Here is a 21,359-nt window from a genome sequence, read left to right as displayed (position 1 = left end):
TAGAATCCAAATGTTGAATGCAAGAACTAGTGATTTTGACTAGTGAATAAACCGTTAAAGCTACATTTAATGCTGGTGTTTTTTTTTTTTTTTTTTTGTGTTTTTTTTTTGTTCTTTTGATGCATGCAATTCTTAATTTGAGGAATATGTTATATCCTCATTTTTCCAGTTTGGTAGAGTAAGGTAATAGTTAGAGTTAGTCTATTATGGAGCTTTTTTGTGGAACACAGATAAAAAAGGTTTTAAAATACTATTATTATATTAATGTTTATTCATTTATTAACATATTTTGTAAGAAAATTTCATTAAAATAATATAGGAAAACCTGAATGGGACCTGAACAAAAGCAAAATGCAAACTAGTCATTTGTGTGTTTTAATACAAAATTTAAGCCAAATGACAATACAGATTCACTTTGAATAAGACACTAGCTATTCATTGAGTTATTTTTTATAGTTTATTTCTAAATGTATATCACAAAACCATAAAATCTGTGGTCCTCCATCCTAAAAATAAATTTTTCATGAGGCATATACATGTTTAAAGTAATATACTGTAAAATGAGTCCTTACAGAAGAAACAGTCAGCTTTCTAAGCTCCCTTTACAGTTTTCAGGAGTTTTTTTTTTTTTTTTTTTTTTTTAATTTGCCAACATTTATGTCACGTGTTGTGTTGTAAGATACAAAGACATGACGAAGGAGATGAGATATAACAGGCTTATTTAATCCACAAGGTTAGATCCAACACTAATAGACAGTTTCAACACAACATTAACATTGACGAAATCCGTCAAAGACAAACAAACTGAGCTGAACTTAAACAGAGGGGATAATGACACTAGCACACCTGAACACAATGACATGAAATCAAATCAGTGACCATGATGACAAACAAGGCAAGGAGAAACAGTGAACGAAAACAAACAGAGGGTGTGTCTCAATCAGCTCCCTAGCTCAGTAGGCAGGGCACTGATCAGGGAGTCGGCCATTTTAAGGGCTGTCTCAATCGCAGAATCCTTCCAGGGCACTGAAACGTTTGCTCCCTAAAAAGTCCCACAATGCACCGTGAAAAAAACAGGGAGCATCGATGCTCACAATGCTCCCTTAACGGAAGTTCTGAAGCCCAAAACTAAACTTAAAAATAGATGTTTTTAAAAATACAAACCGTTATTTTATTATATTTCAGCACAAACATACATCGCTTGACAGGTAATGAACATAATTTAGCTAACATTTATAATTTATTTACGGCTGAAATGTTGCACGTATATGTAACAAGCATAGTATTTATCATAATGTACTAAAATAACATTACAAGTAATGTCAGAAAGATATCGGCTCTGCTTTTGTTCATAAATACCAGTAGTAATGTTGTACAATGAGGATGTTGTCACATCGCCAGAAATCGAGTCATAAGTGTCCCAATGTGTAGTGAGCCAGCCTCCTTTACTGTCCTTACCAGTGCCTGAATTCGTGTACACGATATACTGATTCACAAGCTCGGGAGCTAGGGAGCTGATTGAGACACACCCAGAGTCTTTGGTGGTGTGAGTGTGTGACAATTTACTTGTAAAATGTTTAAGTTTGATTATTTTGAGGAATCTGTAAAAATATGCTTTTCACCCTCTAATGAGAAAATCCTGTGTGTTTAAAAGAGACTAAATAAAACAGTTTATGAGCTTCACATCAATAGTATTAACAGCCATAAAATTAGACACTCGTATAACATGTTTTTCTATCATTTGCAGAAAGGAGCGGTGACTATGACAATTAACATCCAAAAACATTGATTCTGTCATATAAAATCACTTCAGCAGTACATTTTATTTCCCGATCATGATGCTTTAGTCCTCTGTGTTTTTTTGAGTCCACAGCAAAGACATCTGAAGAACTTCCTGTACTGCTGTCTGATCTGTACAAGAATGAGACGAGAGGAGCTGAGTGACTTCATGACATGAATTTAACCTCTGAAACTCATCAACCATAGTGGAATTTGTTTATAATAAGATTTGCATTTTTAGAAGTAAATTCTGATGATTTCCTTTCTTTTACTGTCTCTGGAGACACTGAAATGGTTTACTTATAGAGTAGGATTGAAAAATTTCTGACCTCCTTATTGAGGACACAATAGATCAGGAAGATGAAGGTTCCCTGCTGGGAGTTCAAGATCAGGAAGAGGATCTCCAGCTCCTTCCTGCCATTAGTGAAGAAACCCAGAATCCAGGAGCAACCAAGAACCACAAACTGAGCCAGAGTTTTAAATACCATAATCCTGTAGAGAAACAGAGAGAGTTAATGTGTCTTTATTGACTACATGTTCTTTTTTAACAGAGCAATTAAATCATGTTTGTTACTTGGTTTGTTTCAACTGTGAAACTTCAGCATTGAGATTTCTGAGAGTTGAGTTCAGAATGATGACGATTTTGATGAAGAGAATCGTGTTTGACTGCAAAGTAAAAAAAAAAAAAGTAATTAATCGCATTGTTTTCCATTTAATACAAAGGCATGAGCAAAATTAAATGAGAAATGTGTTTACTGTTAGTATCATGCAAACAGGTCCCAGAAAACTCCAGATGAAGCCTTTATCAATTTTAATCCAGCACCTGTTTGGAGGAAGATAGTAAAATAAGCAATGAACAAACATGGATGAAGATGTTGAGCAAAGAGTCTCTCAAACTCAACTCACATTTCACTTCCATAGCCTTTATGATCCACCACAGCAGACATGGCCACCACAACCAGAGCAACCGTATATCCAATCACACACAGGAATGCACTGCTAAGCACCTCCCTATTTATGGAGCTGATCTGTGATAGGTTCTTCACACAGATGAAGAGCAGCACAGCTTCAATGAACATCCACACAAAGCCAGAGAGAAAGAGGAATTGCAGCACACCTGATATCACAGCACACAACATCTGGAGACCAAGAGAGACGGTTATGATGATTCTCAGAGAGGCTGTGCTGAGCTGTAGGGCTCCTTCATCATTCTCACCTGCAGGGGGCGTATGAGGCTCAGGAACTGTTGTGTGAGCAGGAACAGAAGGTGAGCCAGCAGAAGACTGATGCAGATGTTGATTCGAGCCACGTTATTCACTCCAGGACTCCACTGACAAAGGGAAAAGGTCAACAGGGCCAAACTGAAGAACACCAGCCCCACGATCACACACACCAAATTCAACAGATCCAGCAGTGAGTCGCTCTGAGAAAACATGTCAGAGTACATGAGTGCCAAATCTGTGCTGTTCTTCAGTGGTCAGTATAAATGTTCTCGTACCTCTGGTGGTCTGCTGGTTTGCATGATGAGAGCGAATGTCGACAGATGGACACAGGAACACACAGTGTAGCTGCTGTTGGTCTTTAAAACAGAACAACCATCTACAATCCACTCGCTGATATTCCAGTACACACAGGACAGAGAACCGCTGGGGTCAAACTCCTACAGAAAGAAGAAAGAACATGCAGAAAATATTACAAGACTGAATATTAGATGTTTTCAGATGTCAGGTTGGACAAAAACACATTTCAGTCTCTCACTCTGATGTGTTTGAGGGTGAAGTTGACTGGTTTGGTGAGTTTAGTGTTGGTGGTTTTGTGAAGAGTAGCTGAGATCACAGTGGACATCATGGTTTTAATCGTGTCATCTGATGTGTTGAAGAAGTCGGGCTTCAGTAGATTCTCCATTGAGTTGTAGCTCATGAAAGTCACAGCAGCTGATCCTGTGTGACAGAAACAGAAAAAAGAAAAAGAAACTTCCATTCAATGCTGTAAAACAAAAACAATGATAATAATAATAATAATAATAATAAAAACCCTAAGTAAATGTGGTTTAGTGCAGTGTTTCTCAACCACATTCCTGGAGGCCCACCAACACTGCACATTTTGCATGTCTCCTTAATTAAACACACCTGTTTAGGGTTATCAGCTCATTAGTAGTGACTCAAAGATCTAAAATGGGTGTGTCAGACAAAGGAGACATGCAAAATGTGCAGTGTTGGTGGGCCTCCAGGAATGTGGTTGAGAACCACTGGTTTAGTGTGTTTATGTCTCTTTCTTCAAATAAAATCACATCAAGACATTTAATGTACTTGTTTCATTGTTGTTCCTGGCGATTCCAATGAGATCAATGTCCACAGAAGAATTTGTCGTGTCAAGTCGAGGAATTTTATCTAAGGTGACATTTGGTCCAACCATGAAGACTTCTACCTCTGATTAAAAAAAAAAAAAAAATAAAATAAAATACAACTATGTGAATAAATCCGTAACAGAGTAAAAAAAGTAAATAATCTAAAAAAGTGAAAATGTCTTCTAGACTTGAGCACATTAAGTCAGTGATGTCACAGCTTATTCACAGTTCTGTTTTCACTTACCCACATTGTCAAGAGTGAAACTGACATTAGCAGTTGTGTTTGTCTGCATCACCAACATGGACACAAGCTTCTCGCTGGCTTTTAACACACGGTTTCCGTCTGACACCAGTTTATTTGGGTCAGCTGATGATGACTCTAAAACCTTCTCTGAAGCGTTGAGGACCATATCCAAAATAGTTTTCACATCCTATTTTAGTGATCATATAAATAGGAATATTTGTAAACGTTGAAACAAAAGAAAGCATTTTTACGGAATAATGATTATTTTGTCATTTTTGTCTTACGGTCAATGGGAGCACATTAGTTGTAATGTTCTCTATCCGGTCAAGAAGATTTTCTACACATCGTCCTGTGGTCTGACTCTGAAATCACAATTGAGCTTTACAAATAAAACTGAAAACTGAACCTGTGTGCACTGTGGAGTATTTGATGATTTTATGTCTTTCTTTAAATGTTTAAGTCAAATAAAAGTTGTTTGTATTCTCCTACAAAGTACACTGTAAAAACTGCCAGGAATTTACAGGATTAAAGAGTATTATTTTACAATAAATTAATGTAGTCAGAAATATTTGGTGAATTTAATGTATGCTGGGTCATTTTCTCATGAATTACTATGATTCAACAGTGAATTCACATTATAAAGTTGTCTTTAATCATGCCACTGTAAGAAATTATAAATGTTTACTACTGTAATTTTTTTAAAGTCACTACAATGGTGATCAGTGTTGCATTTGATTGGGATCTTGGACCTTGTATATTCATATTCAAATTTCTGATCTAGTCAAGTCAGAAGTGTGATAAATGAAAACATTTGTTAAAACAATGACAAGATAGAATATAAAATAAGCTAATTGGCTAATTATAAGTTAATCAAAAGTGTTTTTTAGTGTTATTTCAGCATAAACTTTTACCAATAACTTGTTTCAAATTCAAAATTGTTCATGGATGGATAATTCACATTTGTGAAGCAGCTGCTAAGATTTATCTTTGAAAGGTGTGATATCTTTTCTTATCACCTGATGCACAGACATCAATGCTTGACATACAAATCACAACAATGGTGACACTCAACAAATAATAATAATAATAATAATAATAATAATAATAATAATAAAAAAGATAAATTCTGAACATTACGAACTAAATAAAGAACACAAACTGCTAAAATTGAACCAAAAAAAAAAAAAAAAAAAGGTTCAGCAGCACAGATAAAACAAACAAGAAACTCTACAGCACAATCTATTTATGCCACACTGCATGCTGGGTGCCTTCATAATATATATGCACTGTAAAAAAAACTTGACAAAAGTAACAGTAGTAAAGTACTGTAGATTTCTTCAATAAATTTCTGAGAGTGCAGTTAGATACAAGAGAAGTCCTACTGTAGAATTACTGAGAAAGAAATGCAATTATTAACCTGGAATATATTGTAATTTCACACTTGAATTTTTATCAGTGCAAAAGAAACAATAAAGAGTTCAGCATATTATGTATCTATGTGCAAATAACCAACAACGCTGACAAAAATACAAAACAGTACACATTATTTTGCATTATTGAGCTGTTGTTTCAGAAATGTACCCTGCAACAACTTACCCTGCAGTCTTCCATCAGTGTGATAATCAGATCTGGAATGAGAAAAGTCTTATTTAAATTTCTTTCAGAATGAAATTCCTTTTAAAATCCCTTTTATTGAAAATGTTTGGTCACCATTATGGTGACTAGTGTTTCATTTAGTTGGGCAGTTTAACTCTTGGCATTGTATGTGAGTTTGTGGTTTTTGTAACAGTGTTTACTAGAACACAATGCATTGAAAAAAGCCAATAACAAACATGATCAGGTGATGTAGTTTTCAGCGTTATAAAGTAGAGTAATTCATTAAAGTCGTTATTTATTCCACAGATCAGACATTCTGATTTTTGATTTTTAAAATACATTATTTTTTAGACAGACACAGACATAGACATCAAGAATCAGCATATGAATCTCAACAATGGTGACATGCTGAGAGCCACCACAGTATAAAACTCATGCTCTCCCAGCATGAATTGCAGCATGAAGCATGTCACGATTGTTAAGATTAATATGCTGATTCTTTAATGTGTGTCTAAAAAAAAAAACATATAATGATTTTAAAAATTCACAATGTCTGATCTGTTGAAAGAAAGTATTGTTGGTGAATAAAATCTATGAATAACAAATAACCACTTTTTCTCCATGCAGGAAATATTACTTTATGATGCTGAAACTATATCATTATCATCATTGTTTCTGGTTTCTTTTGCAACAAATTATATGTTTTTTTGGTAAACACTGTTACAAATACCACAAACTCACATAAAAAGCCAAGAGTCAAACTGCCCAACTAAAGGAAACACTGATAATCATAATGGTGACAATATTTTCAATAAAACATAAACTCTGCTAATTCTCAAAAAGAACTTCTGATGAGATATTGAGAGACTGATTGACTTCTTTTATCTTAAGTTGATTTCAGGCTGTGTAGCTTTAAGTCAGTTGTAGTTGTGTTTCATTTTCTGAGAGTGTAAGCATGATGTTGAACCAACATCACATGTAACATTGATTCAATGCCATTACCATTGATTTTTGGATGAAATTTCAACATTTTTTCAACATCAATTGCAGGTGCAAAAGTGATGTTGATTTAGTGCAGTTAACATTGACACATTAACATTGATTTAACATTGTTTCAATGGTTTCTTGCTATCTGGGAAGTTACATAGTGTACTTTTAAAAATTCTTAATACTGATGATCATGAGACTCTCTTATTCCCAATGTCATATCTTTATAACTTTGCCATTGAAAGCAGGCAAAGCACACAATTTCACTGCATTCATTTAGGTAAGGAGAGTGTAATATTATATGTAACATCAAGAGAAACATCAAATCAAACTCAGATTGTGTGAATACGTGTTAGTGACTGTCTCTAAATAACATTAATGAGACTGAAATTGCCAACAAAACAGACTTGAATGAAACGAAGTCCAGCATTACACTGACCTGTAGAAGTATGACTTGTAGATGTTGTGGAAGTGACCGGTGGTAAAGGAACTGAAACAAAAGCAGATGGAAATAGATGTTAAATCAGAATGCTGAAATGCTGAATTATGCGTTATTAATGAAAACAATTACTAGGAGGAGCTTCTTTTGAAAGCCACATTCCTGTTCAGCAACACATTCACCTGCAGAAGTGGGACTGGTAGATGTTGTAGAAGTGACCATGTGTAAAGGAACTGAAACAATGCAATCTCTTTTTTCTGTGCTTGTTGTTTCTCTTTCCTTCAGTGATTTTGCTTATTAACATCAGGTGTCTTCAATAATGGTCAATCATCACTCAATCATCACTTAATTATCTCATTAACTTTAAAACTGCTTCAGTGTTACATTTAACAGCCTGTAGTGTGGACACATATGTACCCTGAGGGGTGTTAATTTAACACTGCACTACGACAAAAAGTGGTTGTTTAAACCACTTTCATAGTCGTTTGTCTATTAAAGCTGACATGTTGATCTGCTTTATCAATGCAGAAATGTTTTCCATAAATACCTGCAATATTGCTGATAAAGAAGCAACTTAAAGGGTTTCTGTTGTCTGAGTTTTGTGGGTCACCATTGTGCTGAAGAGTAGAGCCTGTGCTTCAGTCACTGATGAGCTAAGAAACACTGATGTTATGCTGCATGTTGCTTTATTTAAAGGCAGTAACTGTGTAGTTGATGATGCAGTGACAGTCTCTTAGCTAATTTTAATTGCACGTGCTGTTGTTAGCTAGCAGTTATCTGCAAGAGATTTAAGCTGACTTTACGTAGTGATGGGAGAAACGAAGCTTTGAATCATTTGAATCAATTGCTTCGCAAAATTATTCACTGTTTCGAAGCATTCGAAACACCATGCGCTGGTGATGCCTGCTGGTCAGAACAGTATAAATGAAGTAAAAATTCAGACCAAACATGAATAAAAACACCTTTTACAAACACATTGCAAATATTTTATTGGAAGTAAAATCTATCAAATGCAATTAACTCATCATCTAATAATATTAAAATCCAATGATATCAAGTGTCTGTGTAATATATAATTATTTGATATTTTATAAATATTCAGTTCTTGTTTTGTTTGTTCCATGTATGGCTCAGCTAAACAGACCAATAAAAGACTATTAACTACTATTATTCTTTATACTAATATGTAATTGAAACGTCTACAAATGTATAAAACTGATCAGAGATCAGGTAAAAACCATAGACACTTGTTCAATGGTTCACCGCTTGGGGGCAAATCTTAGTAAATCCTTATGATTCATGGGTTCAGAGAGATCGCCCTCAGTGGCAAACCATTGAAATTCCGAAACGTTTTGAAACAGTTATGACGTAACGAAGCCTTATTTACTGAAATCACGTGACTTTGGCAGTTTGAAACATGCTCCGAACCACTGTTTCGAAACAAAAGATTTGTAAAGGTTTCGAAGCTTTATGAAGCAGTGTTATGAAATCGCCCATCACTAACTTGATGCTTTGAGTTTTAATTATTTTGTTTAATTTGGTTATTTTTACTTTAGTAAAATTATTTTTAGTGGACTCAAATGAAATAAGTTCAAGTGCATAATATGGTCATATAGTTATAAATATTATCTTATGAATTTAAATGGAAGACAGCCAATTTACGGCAGTCGATTTCTGCAAATGAAATTAGTTGACTTGAGTTTTAATTGAGTGCATGGCAACATACTGTAATGTAGATTATGGTAAAGAACTGTAAAATTAACAGTAAATTACTGGCAAATTTTTTGCCAGTATTTTACTATAAATTCACAGGACAACGTTTTACAGTGTGCATACAATGTCTACCTGACCAATTTCATACTCTGTGAACTGAAGAAAATGGCATTAAACAATCAGAACACATGAAATCAGCTCAATTCTTCATCTTTAAATATAGACACAGACATGGAGACACAAACATCATGAATGTGCAGAAAAAGCTCATGTGAATATAATTACCTGCACAGTATGCTGAATTGCAGATAGGTGGTCTAACCAGCTCATAGACATAATAATTGTCTGGACAGGCTTTGACTTTAACGGGATAAGACCCGTAATAGCAGCAGTAATTGTTCAAGTGACCACAGACTTCTCGGCTGATGATTCCATCCTCAACTGTTGGGTGTCCACCACGTAGCCACATTGGTACAACAGTGCCACAGATATACTGAGCAACACACATGTCTGGGATCTGAGCATTCATGTTGTTAATGAAGAGACGATACCAGCCGCTCCAGGTGACAGAGGTGTCGCACATGGGGAAGGAATATGTATTATTGATGGACCTCCATGTATCGTTCAGCACAGTGTAGTTGTAGCAGGGGTCTGCAGAGAGATAAACACCAATATAAAGTCATAGTGTCAATATAAACATATTTACAAAATACAATTCCCAAATGCATAACCTAACTGATATTCACAAGATGTTATTCCCAAATGCAAAATGTGGTCGCAAATTTTAAAAAGATTTTACATTTCCTGCATTTGCAAATTGCCACATATTTGTAAATTATCTTGAATTTGTGTGTGAATATGTTGGGTTGTTTTTGAGCCAAAAATAAATGTATGTATATATATATATATATATATATATATATATATATATATGTTCCATCAGATGTTCCTCTGAATCTGGCCGATCATAACAGCCCTATGAACTCTACAGAGGTGGAAGTAATGAATTACAACTACTCACGTAACTGTAAGTAGTTTTTTCAGGTTTTTGTACATTTTTTAGTTCATTTTTAAATCTGTAATTTTACTTGTACTTAAGTACAAATTAAGCTAAGTAATCTACTTCGCTACATGTAAAATCACATTCTGTTACTGAGTACGCCTGAATTAATGTTGAATTAATATTGAAACGTTTGACCGGCATATTGGTAGCCAATAAAGATATCCGATAGTAAACTGACCAATGAAAACGTCTCAGGTTATGTATGTAACCATGGTTCCCTGAGAACAGGGAACGAGACTCTGCGTTTACCGCTATGGGGAACCGTCACTCGTGACAGGTGTCCGAATGCCAAAGAATCACACCACTCCAATCCTATTGGCCGGCGACAGCCTATGACGTCATCATAGCGCGAACCCGGAGTATAAAGGGAGCGCCTGAGGAAGCAGTCGACACCTACTCATCTTGAGGGACTGTTCAGCAGGCAGCCCGAAGCATGGCAGGGCAACGCAGAGTCTCGTTCCCTGTTCTCAGGAAACCATGGTTACATACGTAACCTGAGACATTCCCTTTCGAAAGGGAACTTCAACTCTGCGTTTACCGCTATGGGGAACGATATACCCACGCCGCCATGCTGAAGTAGAGTGCATGCCAAATTTTCATTTTAAAGTTAACTAATCCTTTAAAATAAAATTTATATACACTATAGTGTATTCAAATGTTTGGGAGCTATTCTTTTTTAAATAACTTTTTAAAGCTACGTAACTTGCAAACTTGCTGCTAGCCTTTATCCACTAATTTCACTTCTTCAGTCCTTTATCCAACTGATCCCAAGGTCATAAAGTGTATGAAGTCTATTTACCTCAATAGAATCCCAAAACTAGTTAAAAATGTTATTTTTAAAATTTGTATTAGTTTGCATGCATGTCTGCTTATGGCCAAAGAAAATGTTTTTGTTTGTATATGATAAAGTTTGTATAAATTACCCCAAATATCCACTTAATCCCCTTTAATTCCTGTAAATTCTCATTAAGTGTCTAATTTGTAATATTTTCAAAATTCCCCAACTTAACTTCCCATGGTAAAGTTTCTAGAAAATTTACTGGAAATTTTCTGCCCCTTTGCATCCATAATCCTAAGTGAAACTAAAGACAGTGACGAGGAGAGCAGTTCATTCTAGCTGTGTTCCTGTTAGTTCCTCCAGAGATATTCAACACAGACTGAAAACTGTGCCAAGTGTTAAAAAAGTGATTTAGTTTTCATTTGAATACTGATGTCTGTTCTATCCATCAATTTGAGTTTGACTCCATGTCTGTCTCTAACCCTTGCAACATTAAACAGTCCTTTGAAATTAAGAATACAAACTGGATTACTCAATATAACACATAAATCACAGTTGAGTACATATGATACAATATAGTTGTTTTGAAAAGCTGATTCCTCATCATGATGAATATCAGAGATTAGATGATCTGCAGCTGAGGATTTCCTCTGCACAACATGTAGCCTAAATTACTCGAAACATGATACACTAACAGCTAATAAACACTAAACAACTGCGAGATTGATAGTGACACTAAAGCACTTTATTCTTATCTGATATATGAAGTATTTCAAGAGTGTCTTACCTGATATGAGTTTATCTTTAAATGATCTTCGGGTGAAGACACGTAAATATTTGAGAGTCAGAAGTGTAAATGACATTTATCTGCTCAACTACCTGAGAAAACTCATTCTGTTATCTCCTCCTGCTCAAATTCAAATTCATATTCAAATTCAGACACAAAGACAGAACACATGCCAAGATGCTTTCATATGTATGAAACCAACATGAATACAAAGGTCACGTCTAACAACTTGGCACATTCACTTTGTCTGAACTAGACTTTTATAAGTTTCTCCAAAAGCTGCTCTTCATTAAAAGAAGTCAAATGTCAAAAATTTGTGCCCAGTGTGAATAGTTTCATAGGAACCTATTGTTACTATATTGTAAAATCTTGTTTGCAGCAAATACTTGGTCAGGTTTTAAAAGGCCAAAGTCTAAGTTCGCCTATGATCCTAGTTGTGATCTTGTATATTATTTGAACTGTTTATGATTTGAGTGTGAATTTCCCTTATTCAAAGTGAACAGTTGTATGTATTACTTTCATGCATTCTGGAGCGTGAAACCTTTGAACCCTGCTGATTTTCACCATGGTTTGGAGAAACACCTTATCTCTTTTTTTCCATTCTGCTGTGACGAGATAAACACAGATCTGCCCGCTACTTTACATCTTGCATCAAAGATGCAAATCCACCAAGGAGTAGATGAATGCCTGATGTTATTTGAGCTAATATTTAAGGATTTAGTTTTATTTGTTGCTGATGTAGCTAAGGAGAATGCTCAAAATCATCCCTATTATTTGAGAAAAGACTTGTTTATGATTGATAATTATAGTTTTTCAGGTCTGGTCTGGCCTGAAACTCACCAAAAAGACTGCAGGAGGAAGATTCAGAACGCCTGACCTTGATCAAATTGTTTTCTGTAAAAATATGAATTTGTTCCAAAGAATGCAAGTAAATGATGATGCAATACATGCAATAATCTCTCACTATTTTCGAATAACCAGCAATATTATCACAGTCAGGGCTGAGGGCTGCGTTTTTAACAGATTTTCTTGATTTTCCAGCTTGCCCATACATTAGAAATGAAAGACCTGCAACTTGGATTCTGGACAAGGCCTGCAGTTAATAAGGAATGAAAAATTATCAAAGAAAGGGAAAGTTTCAGATCAGACTCTTAAGATCATCTTAACTCACACTGCAGCCAAAGGCACTGCCAAACCTTAATATCTGCAGAAGTTTATCTCTCAAACAGGAAAATTGTATGAAAAATAGCTTGAAATTGTAATAGTTAGCATTACAGAATACAGTCATTTTGGCATTAGAAAAAGCAAGGTAAATGTATGTGTTTACACACCATGTGGGTCATTATAAGAGGTTCTGCAATTAACATTGTAAATGTGCTTGTTTGATTGGACATTTGTTAATTTATATAATTTATATTAAATGAGCTCATGGTCACTCAAATCTCATTGTATATTTGTAGGTTTATTTTTTGTGTGTGCATAAAAACATTTACAGGGTCTCAATGTGGTGAAATTAATATTAAGAATATATCATTCCTCAGTTACTCTTTAACTATGCTTGTCAAAGTATGTAAAGCTGTTTCTAAACATATATATATTCATACCTGTAAACTAAATAAACTATATTTGCATTCTGTGATATTCAGCAATGTGAATAATATCTTGTGGATATTGAACACGTCTATGATTAAAACTTTAATTATATGATAATATAATCATCATAATTATGAACATATAATCTCTGAAGTGGCCAGTAGAGCATATGAAGATATATGGTGAAACATATGTTGTAAAAAGTATTATTCTACTCTTTGTTTTATATATTTAATAGAAACTCATTAAAGTTGAAGAAAAATAAAATGAAAGGATACAAATACATTATTAACTGATTAATTTCAATATGCAAAAAATTACATTCACTGTCTTCATCACACTAAATATTCTTAAAGTTAACTAACGTACTACAGTGAAATAAAGGAAACACAAATCACTTTAGGGGTCCCGAGTAAAATAAATCACACACAGGTCTAAAAGAATGAGACAACAATCCCTCCACCAAGAAACTAATAGTAAAGAAAGTTAAAAGTTTTACATCAAATAGATATAAAATAAGACCAGTATGACATTAGGCTAATTGCTAATTAAACTGTATGATAATGGCACTTCATTCATTTCCTGAATATGGATGCTGTAGTCCTCAACATTTTTTCTGGACACTTTTGTTGTTGGGTTTGAGTCCACAGCAAAGACATCTGAAGCACCTCCTGTACTGCTGCCAGACCTGAACAAGAATGAGATAGGAGTTGCATTGAGAAGTAAATGATGCTTTGCTTTTCTTTCTTATACTGTCTCTGCAGAGAGTGAAACAGTTTCCATATGGGGCGGGATCATAAAATGACTGAACTAATTGCTGAGGACAAAAAGGCTTGAGAAAGCTGAGAAAGTTAGAATTTTTGACAGTTAAAATTTGAATAGTTTTGCTATTTTGAATTGTTTTATTTATTTAATTAGTATTTTTATGGAGAAAATGATAATGTTAGCATGAGATGTCTATAAAAAAAAACAGGTACTTTTTTTTTTTTTTTTTTCAAAATTGGGAAATAAATGTATATTTACAGAGAAAATTCAGTAAAATTCAACAATAATTATACTTTTATATATATATATATATATATATATATATATATATATAAAACTGCCAAATTTCCTTAAAAATATAAATTCAGACCACTGAAAAAAACAGACCTCCTTCCTTAAATAAAGGTAAATGTCATGAAGTTTAACCTGAGATGTCCACAAATATACATAAATATAATTGTGATGATTGAGCATTATTGAAGACAGCTGATGACAACAAGCTGAATTTCTGAAGGAAAGAGAAACACAAGAACTACAACTGATTTCAGCCACAGCCTTAGATGAAATCAACTGAAGATAAAAGGCATTAAATCTCTCAAGATCCAAACAACTCCACTAACAGCATTACCAGCTTCACTTATTACTAACCAGATTGACTTGATTTCTGTCATACAAGATATGGGATGCAAGCTATTGAGAATTAACAGAGGTTTAGATGTTGGTGATTTATTGTTTTGTTTGAAGTCACCATTATGGAGATCAGTATTTGCTTTAGTTGGGCTCCTGACCCTCGACTTTTGAATATTATTTTTTTTCTGGCTGTTGTAATTGTGTCTTTAAAATACATTTTTTATGGCAAAAAAGAAGCTGAAGTAAAATGTGATCAGAGGAATTTGGGCATTTAAATTTATAATCATTGACCTGACCATGTTACTTCAATCCTGACCTGAAGGATTTTAAAAATAGTACAAAACTTTTAGTAGCGTGATTTGTGATGTTCAGAATTGATATGTGTATCTTTTTTTTTATTTCTTGTCATCATTGTTGAGATTCATACGCTGATTCCTAATGTCTCTGTGTGTCTAAATTGCACAGTAGTTCAAAGCTTTTTTTTGTGAATGATGTTTAAAAAACCTTCATAACTGATAACTCAGCATTGCTTGATCTTTTGCTGTAGTGTCACTGTGATGGTAATGTAAAATTAAGGTGTAGTAGTAATATAACACACTTTTGATAAGGGATTAGACACTGGAAGAGTTCAGTGAAGTGTTACATGATGATTGTCATAATCAAAACATAACCAGCAACACCTAATCACATTTTCTCTTGGCTTTTTTTTATCAAAACAAATGTGTCTTAAAAACATGGTTACAGCAACCAACGATAAACTAATGTTAAAAAGTCAAGGGTCAAGAGTACAGCTAAAGCAAACACTGATCTCAATATTGGTGACTTCAAATGAAACAATAAATCATCAACATCTAAACCTCTGTTAATTAGTTTATGGTCAGCTTGCCTTTTTCCTATTGCAGTCTAAACATGTTACTTCAGTGTGGAATATAGTAGTAAATTGAGTGATGTCTGACCTCTTTATTGAGGACACAATAGACCAGGAAGACGAAGGTTCCCTGCTGGGAGTTCAAGATCAGGAAGATGATCTCCAGAACCTTACTGTCATTAGTGAAGAAACCCGGAATCCAGGAGCAACCAAGAATCACAAACTGAGCCAGTGTTTTAAATACCATAGTCCTGCAGAAAGGAAAAAAAGGAGAGAGTTAATGTGTCTTTATTGTCTATATGTTGTTATGTTCTTTTGAAGTAGAGCAATAAACAATGGATATTACTTGGTTTGTTTCATCTGTGAAACTTCAGCGTTCAGATTTTTGAGAGTTGAGCTCAGACTGATGAAGATGTTGATGAAGAGAATTATGTTCAACTGCAGAAAAAAGAAAAAATATATCACATTAGGTTTCTTGACTTCAACAGCCCATGTGAAAAATGTCTGTAACTAGAGCCTTTGGCTTGCTTAGTTGGGGACACTTGACATTTGATATTCAACAAGATCTGCCTGCATCGACACCATTGTATGCGAACTGAACTGAGCTGGATGATGACATCACTGTTTACTCCAGTACTGATATAGATAAATTGACTAAATTAATAACTATTGATTCTTATAATGGAATGAATCAATACTGAATTTACTTAAGATGGACAATGACACCATTTTCTTTAAGAGCTGCTGTGCAGCCAAAATTATATACCAGTTATCACTGTAAAGCTGCTTTGACACAATCTGCATTGTAAAAAGCGTTATATAAATAAAGGTGACTTGACTTGACTGGAACTTACTGCTAGTATGACACAAACAGGACCCAGAAAACTCCAGAAAAATCCTTTATCCATTTTAATCCAGCAGCTGTTTAGAGGAAAATACAATATCAAAACTGAATTAATCAGTCCGAAAAATGATTTCAGTTGCTGATTGTTGAAATACTACTAAAAAAGTGTAAAAAATTACAAATACATTTTAATCTTCTGGTGGTTTTGATACAAACGGAATAAAAATTATCAGAGAGCAGCACTGTTCCAAAAGACCTGTGAGTTGTCAGTCATAAACTAAAATCTTTATTTCATCTGATCCAAAAAGTAGAAGAAAAAAAAACTCACTGTTCACTGCCGTAGCCTCCAGGAACCAGCCCAACAGACACGGCCACCACAACCAGAGCAACCGTATATCCAATCACACACAGGAATCCAGTGCTAAGCACCTTCCTCTTTTTGGAGCTGATCTGTGATAGGTTCTTCACACAGGTGAAGAGCAGCACAGCTTCAATGAACATCCACACAAAGCCAGAGAGAAAGAGGAAGTGCAGCACACCTGATATCACGGCACACAACACCTGGAGAATATGAGAGATGGTTATAATGATTCTCAGAGAGGCTGTGCTGAGCTGTAGGGCTCCTTCATCATTCTCACCTGCAGGGGGTGTATGAGGCTCAGGAACTGCTGTGTGAGCAGGAACAGAAGGTGAGCCAGCAGAAGACTGATGCAGAGGTTGATTCGAGCCACGTTATTCACTCCAGGACTCCACTGACAAAGGGCAAAGGTCAACAGGGCCAAACTGAAGAACACCAGCCCCACGATCACACACACCGAATCCAACAGGTCCAGCAGTGAGTCGCTCTGAGAAAACATCAAAATAAGAATGTGTGAGGCAAATTCAGTGACTTTTCCAGCTGTCCAATATAACACTTCTGAGCACATCAATAGCTCCATGTCTGTGATACCAGGCCGTAAACTAAACTCTTGATCAGTTTGAAAACTGAAACTGTTCTGCTCATGAGCAATGATGTAGAAATGGTTTAATGATGTATGACGCATGGAACAAACTGTTGTTGTTGAAGTGTCATAAATGACTCTCGTGTCATTCTAAAATTCCGCTTCCACATATCACCTGTCAAGTGCTGCAGGACAATGTTGTCCCACCAGTCCTTGCTTCAGACTTATTTGCAGATGCATTGTTTTGGGTGAGGGAGGGGGTGTTTCTACTGCTCGATAAATATAAGCAGCACAGCACAAAGCTTTGTGTGCTCATTATCTTCTAATTAGGACCCATAATAGATACATTTCAAGTCTGCTTTTTAAAACAAAGAAAAGAAGCAATGGTAGAAGGATGGTTAGTGCCAACAGTGGGAAACTAATCAGTATTCAAACAGCGAGCACATCAAAAGATAAATTCCAATTCAAAGCTTTTGGCATATTATCATGCACCTCAACCCGATCACTTTATTTAGTTCTTGTAAACAGTATGTTCAGATTCATCAATCAGAATGATCTCCAAAAGGTCTCCATGTAAACGTAGAGTGTTTGTAGCCTTTTGTAAATATGATTAGCGTTAAATTCTGAACTCTTAAATTTCCAAGAGAAAACTGGAATCTTGATTTCAGTGCATCCAAAATTGTATATCACAGCCCTGTATACTTTAAATAAGCCTGATTGAAAATCCACCACACATCCTTAAATTTGCATTTACAATTATGGCTGCCGCGAATAAACCAATCATGAAAAGTACCGATTACACACTGGTCCAGACACACAATTATTTATTTTATTTAATAAATAAACCAGCAAACCCCCTCTCCCAACAAATGCAAAACAGTGCACATACACTTTATGAGCACATGCATTTCCTGGGATCAAACCCATAATCGCATGATCACATGATTGCATATTGCAATGCTCTACCAATTGAGCTACGCGAAAACCGAAATATGGTGTAGATAAAAGGGTCCAATGCATTAAAATGAAAGTGTCCTGTTGTTGATAGGGGCGCAACTTTAGCAAATGCTCCTATGGGTCGTATTTCAGGGAAAGGACAAATTACCTATATGGGCGTATTGGCTGGAGGACATGTTGAAATTATATCATAATTTTAACTAAAACATACAAATAAGGAGAAACCCATAGGCCCAATAGGCATAATATACCCTTTGGAGCTTTACGAATCGAATCAGTGATTCGGATCTCCTATCAAACGGCTAAACACGTGATTTTGGCGCTCCGAATCACTGATTCGATTCGTAAAGCTCTGAAGCAGTGTTTTGAAATCAGCCCATCACTATATTGTTAAAAAAAAAACATTATTTTGTTTTTTTTTGGTGAACAAAAAATATTCTCGTCACTTTATAATATTAAGGTAGAACTACTGAACTCACATGAACTGTTTTAAATATGTTTTTAGTACCTTTATGGATCTTAAGAGAGGAAGTACCATTGCTGTGAATGCAGGCCTCACTGAGCCATCGGATTTAATCAAAATATCTTAATTTGTATTCTGAAGATGAACGAAGGCCTTACGGGTGTAGAACGACATGAGGGTGAGTAATAAATGACATTATTTTCATTTTTGGGTGAACTAACCCTTTAACTTTTCATTTCATGTATGCGTGATTGTGTGTATGTTTAGATTAGTCATGTGTTCTTGATTTAGTTAAAACCTTCATGCACATTCATGGGAGTTTGATTCTGGTCCTTGCTTGTGAATTAACGTCACTTTAACAATGCGATCACAGTTACATGCTAAGAAGGAGTTATTTTCCTGTGGCCACAAATCAATACTGAGATGAATACTGAGTGTTCGCTGGACAAACAGATTAATTGATTGTAATATTAATTCAGCTACATCAAGTTAATTCTATTATTTGATAATAATATTTATAATTAATTATAACAAGTTAATATTAAATATACATATTTACCTTTTGAGCTAATTTGCTACAACTCCGATTTTTTAGATCTTTAGAAATCCACTAGAAATCACTGCTCAAAATGCCAGAGTTCAGCACAAGCTCACTGGATGAGTTTTGCACTGTTGCAGATGCTTCAAGATTGCGTCATCATTATCCATCACCATTAAATAATTGTATCATCATTAAAAAAATAAGGTCACATTTATCATTACTCTGTGAAATTTTGCATGTGAAAGTTTTGCTTGAGGATGAAAAAGTTCCCTAAGCAGATTTCTAACCACTCCTTTGCACAAAACTGTCATAGTCCTCACAAATGGACATAACAGGATAATCTCACACAGCAGATGACCTGAAGTTTGTCTGTAATTGTCTTCAAAACACTGCTTGAATAACTAATTAATATCGTTCATGGCTGTAGAGGCTGTTTTAAAGAGGGTTAATTTTGAGAACTTCTCTGAGAGTTTACCCAGTATAACAGTATTCTGTCCAAGAAGTTATGCCTTTTAATTCATCCGCTTAAAATCAAAAAATTGATATTGAAAAATATATATTAAACAAATAGAATGTTTTATCATATAAAGATAAGAAAAATTTCTATACCTTATTAATCAACTAGTCTTCTGGTGGATGACTGGTCCACCAAACTTACACACCGTCATAAATCTTACCTGTCTGACATTTTCTTTGAAATCTGATGGGCTGCTGGTTTGCATGATGAGAGCGAATGTCGACAGATGGACACAGGAACACACAGTGTAGCTGCTGTTGGTCTCTAAAACAGAACAACCATCTACAATCCACTCGCTGATATTCCAGTACACACAGGACAGAGAACCGTTGGGGTCGAACTCCTGCAAAAAAAACAAAAAAACGTGAAAGGATTTTTGTCAAGTATCACATTTCTCTCAATTAATCTTTGCATGGGTACACAAATAATTATGAATTCAAAAGTACAACTGAACAAAATATTTAAGCCAGATTAGGAAGAAATAGCTTCTCAAGATAGCTTCATTTTTCACAACACCTGCCCCCTTTCTCCATATCTCCATATCATTAACATTATTGCTGTGTTGAATAAAACAGGGAAGAGCAGAACTAGACATTTAAATTAACTGATCTCAAAATTTTTGTTTTGGCCCTACAGAACACTTCGGTACATAAATGTTCATTTCCATCAAGTTTTCTTCTATTTAGTCTAAAAAGTCTATGAAAGTCACTCACTCTGATGTGTTTGAGGGTGAAGTTGACTGGTTTGGTGAGTTTAGTGTTGGTGGTTTTGGGAAGAGTAGCGGAGATCACAGTGGACATCATGGTTTTAACCGTGTCATTTGGTGTGTTGAATAATTCTGGTTTCAGTAAACTTTCCATTGTTGTGTAGCTCATGAATGCCACAGCAGCTGATTTTGTGTTACAGGGGGAAAAAAGTAAATTTCGGTTTAGTGGTAGTATACATGTTTCTATGATTGCGTTCAACCATTTAAGCTTAATGCACTCATACCAAAAATATCTTGGACATTGGACATGGTAAAGTCCTTTTTGGGGGGTTGGGAGGGTTGTGCACAAAAACTATTCTTAATTGTTTAGGTCCAGTCAGATTTACTGAATAGACATCAACCTGTCAAGCTGCTAATGATGTTTGTTGTCCACGTCTAATGCCCGCTGGGAAATTTCCTCCTAAAAACTTTATAATAATATAAGGGCATAATTTAATTTAAACATTTTTAGAAAACTTTTATAGAATGTTATCCTACCTTTTAGGAAAACGTTCTGGGAATAAAAATAAAACTTGCCACTGTAACAGACATAGGCCGGTAAGAGCTGTGCATGTAACTCTTGAGGTCACACCTCAAGAGGCGCTCTAGCGACTGACGCTAGAGACTGCAGTCTTTAGACTCCTTGTTAGAGTGCCCGACTCCCATGCCGGCGGACCTGGGTTTGAGTCCCGCTTAGAGCGGTTGGTTCGAACAGGAGGGGTTACATTGGTGCCGTGACCCGGATGGGAGTGAGGTTTAGGG

General features: G+C 35.2%; 1 protein-coding gene across 1 annotated transcript in view; it reads right to left on the bottom strand.

Annotated features, from left to right (window-relative positions):
* Nucleotides 1-523: 523 nt before the first annotated feature.
* The window catches only part of LOC127519302 (putative adhesion G protein-coupled receptor E4P), a 98,944-nt gene continuing 78,108 nt past the window's right edge, over nt 524-21,359 (bottom strand). Inside the window, exons 8-17 of the mRNA XM_051906951.1 lie at nt 4,371-4,557; nt 4,089-4,208; nt 3,538-3,719; nt 3,278-3,439; nt 2,996-3,202; nt 2,686-2,918; nt 2,536-2,602; nt 2,354-2,445; nt 2,109-2,271; nt 524-1,911 (exon numbers count right to left, since the gene is read on the bottom strand). Coding sequence (XP_051762911.1) covers nt 1,834-1,911; nt 2,109-2,271; nt 2,354-2,445; nt 2,536-2,602; nt 2,686-2,918; nt 2,996-3,202; nt 3,278-3,439; nt 3,538-3,719; nt 4,089-4,208; nt 4,371-4,557 — 1,491 coding nt within the window. The 3' untranslated portion in view covers nt 524-1,833. The remainder of the gene's footprint in view (nt 1,912-2,108; nt 2,272-2,353; nt 2,446-2,535; nt 2,603-2,685; nt 2,919-2,995; nt 3,203-3,277; nt 3,440-3,537; nt 3,720-4,088; nt 4,209-4,370; nt 4,558-21,359) is intronic.

Source organism: Ctenopharyngodon idella, chromosome 1, assembly GCF_019924925.1.
Source record: "Ctenopharyngodon idella isolate HZGC_01 chromosome 1, HZGC01, whole genome shotgun sequence".
Taxonomy (NCBI): domain Eukaryota; kingdom Metazoa; phylum Chordata; class Actinopteri; order Cypriniformes; family Xenocyprididae; genus Ctenopharyngodon; species Ctenopharyngodon idella.
The sequence above is the reverse complement of the archived record's forward strand: the minus strand, read 5'-3'. Positions and strand labels throughout refer to the sequence as shown.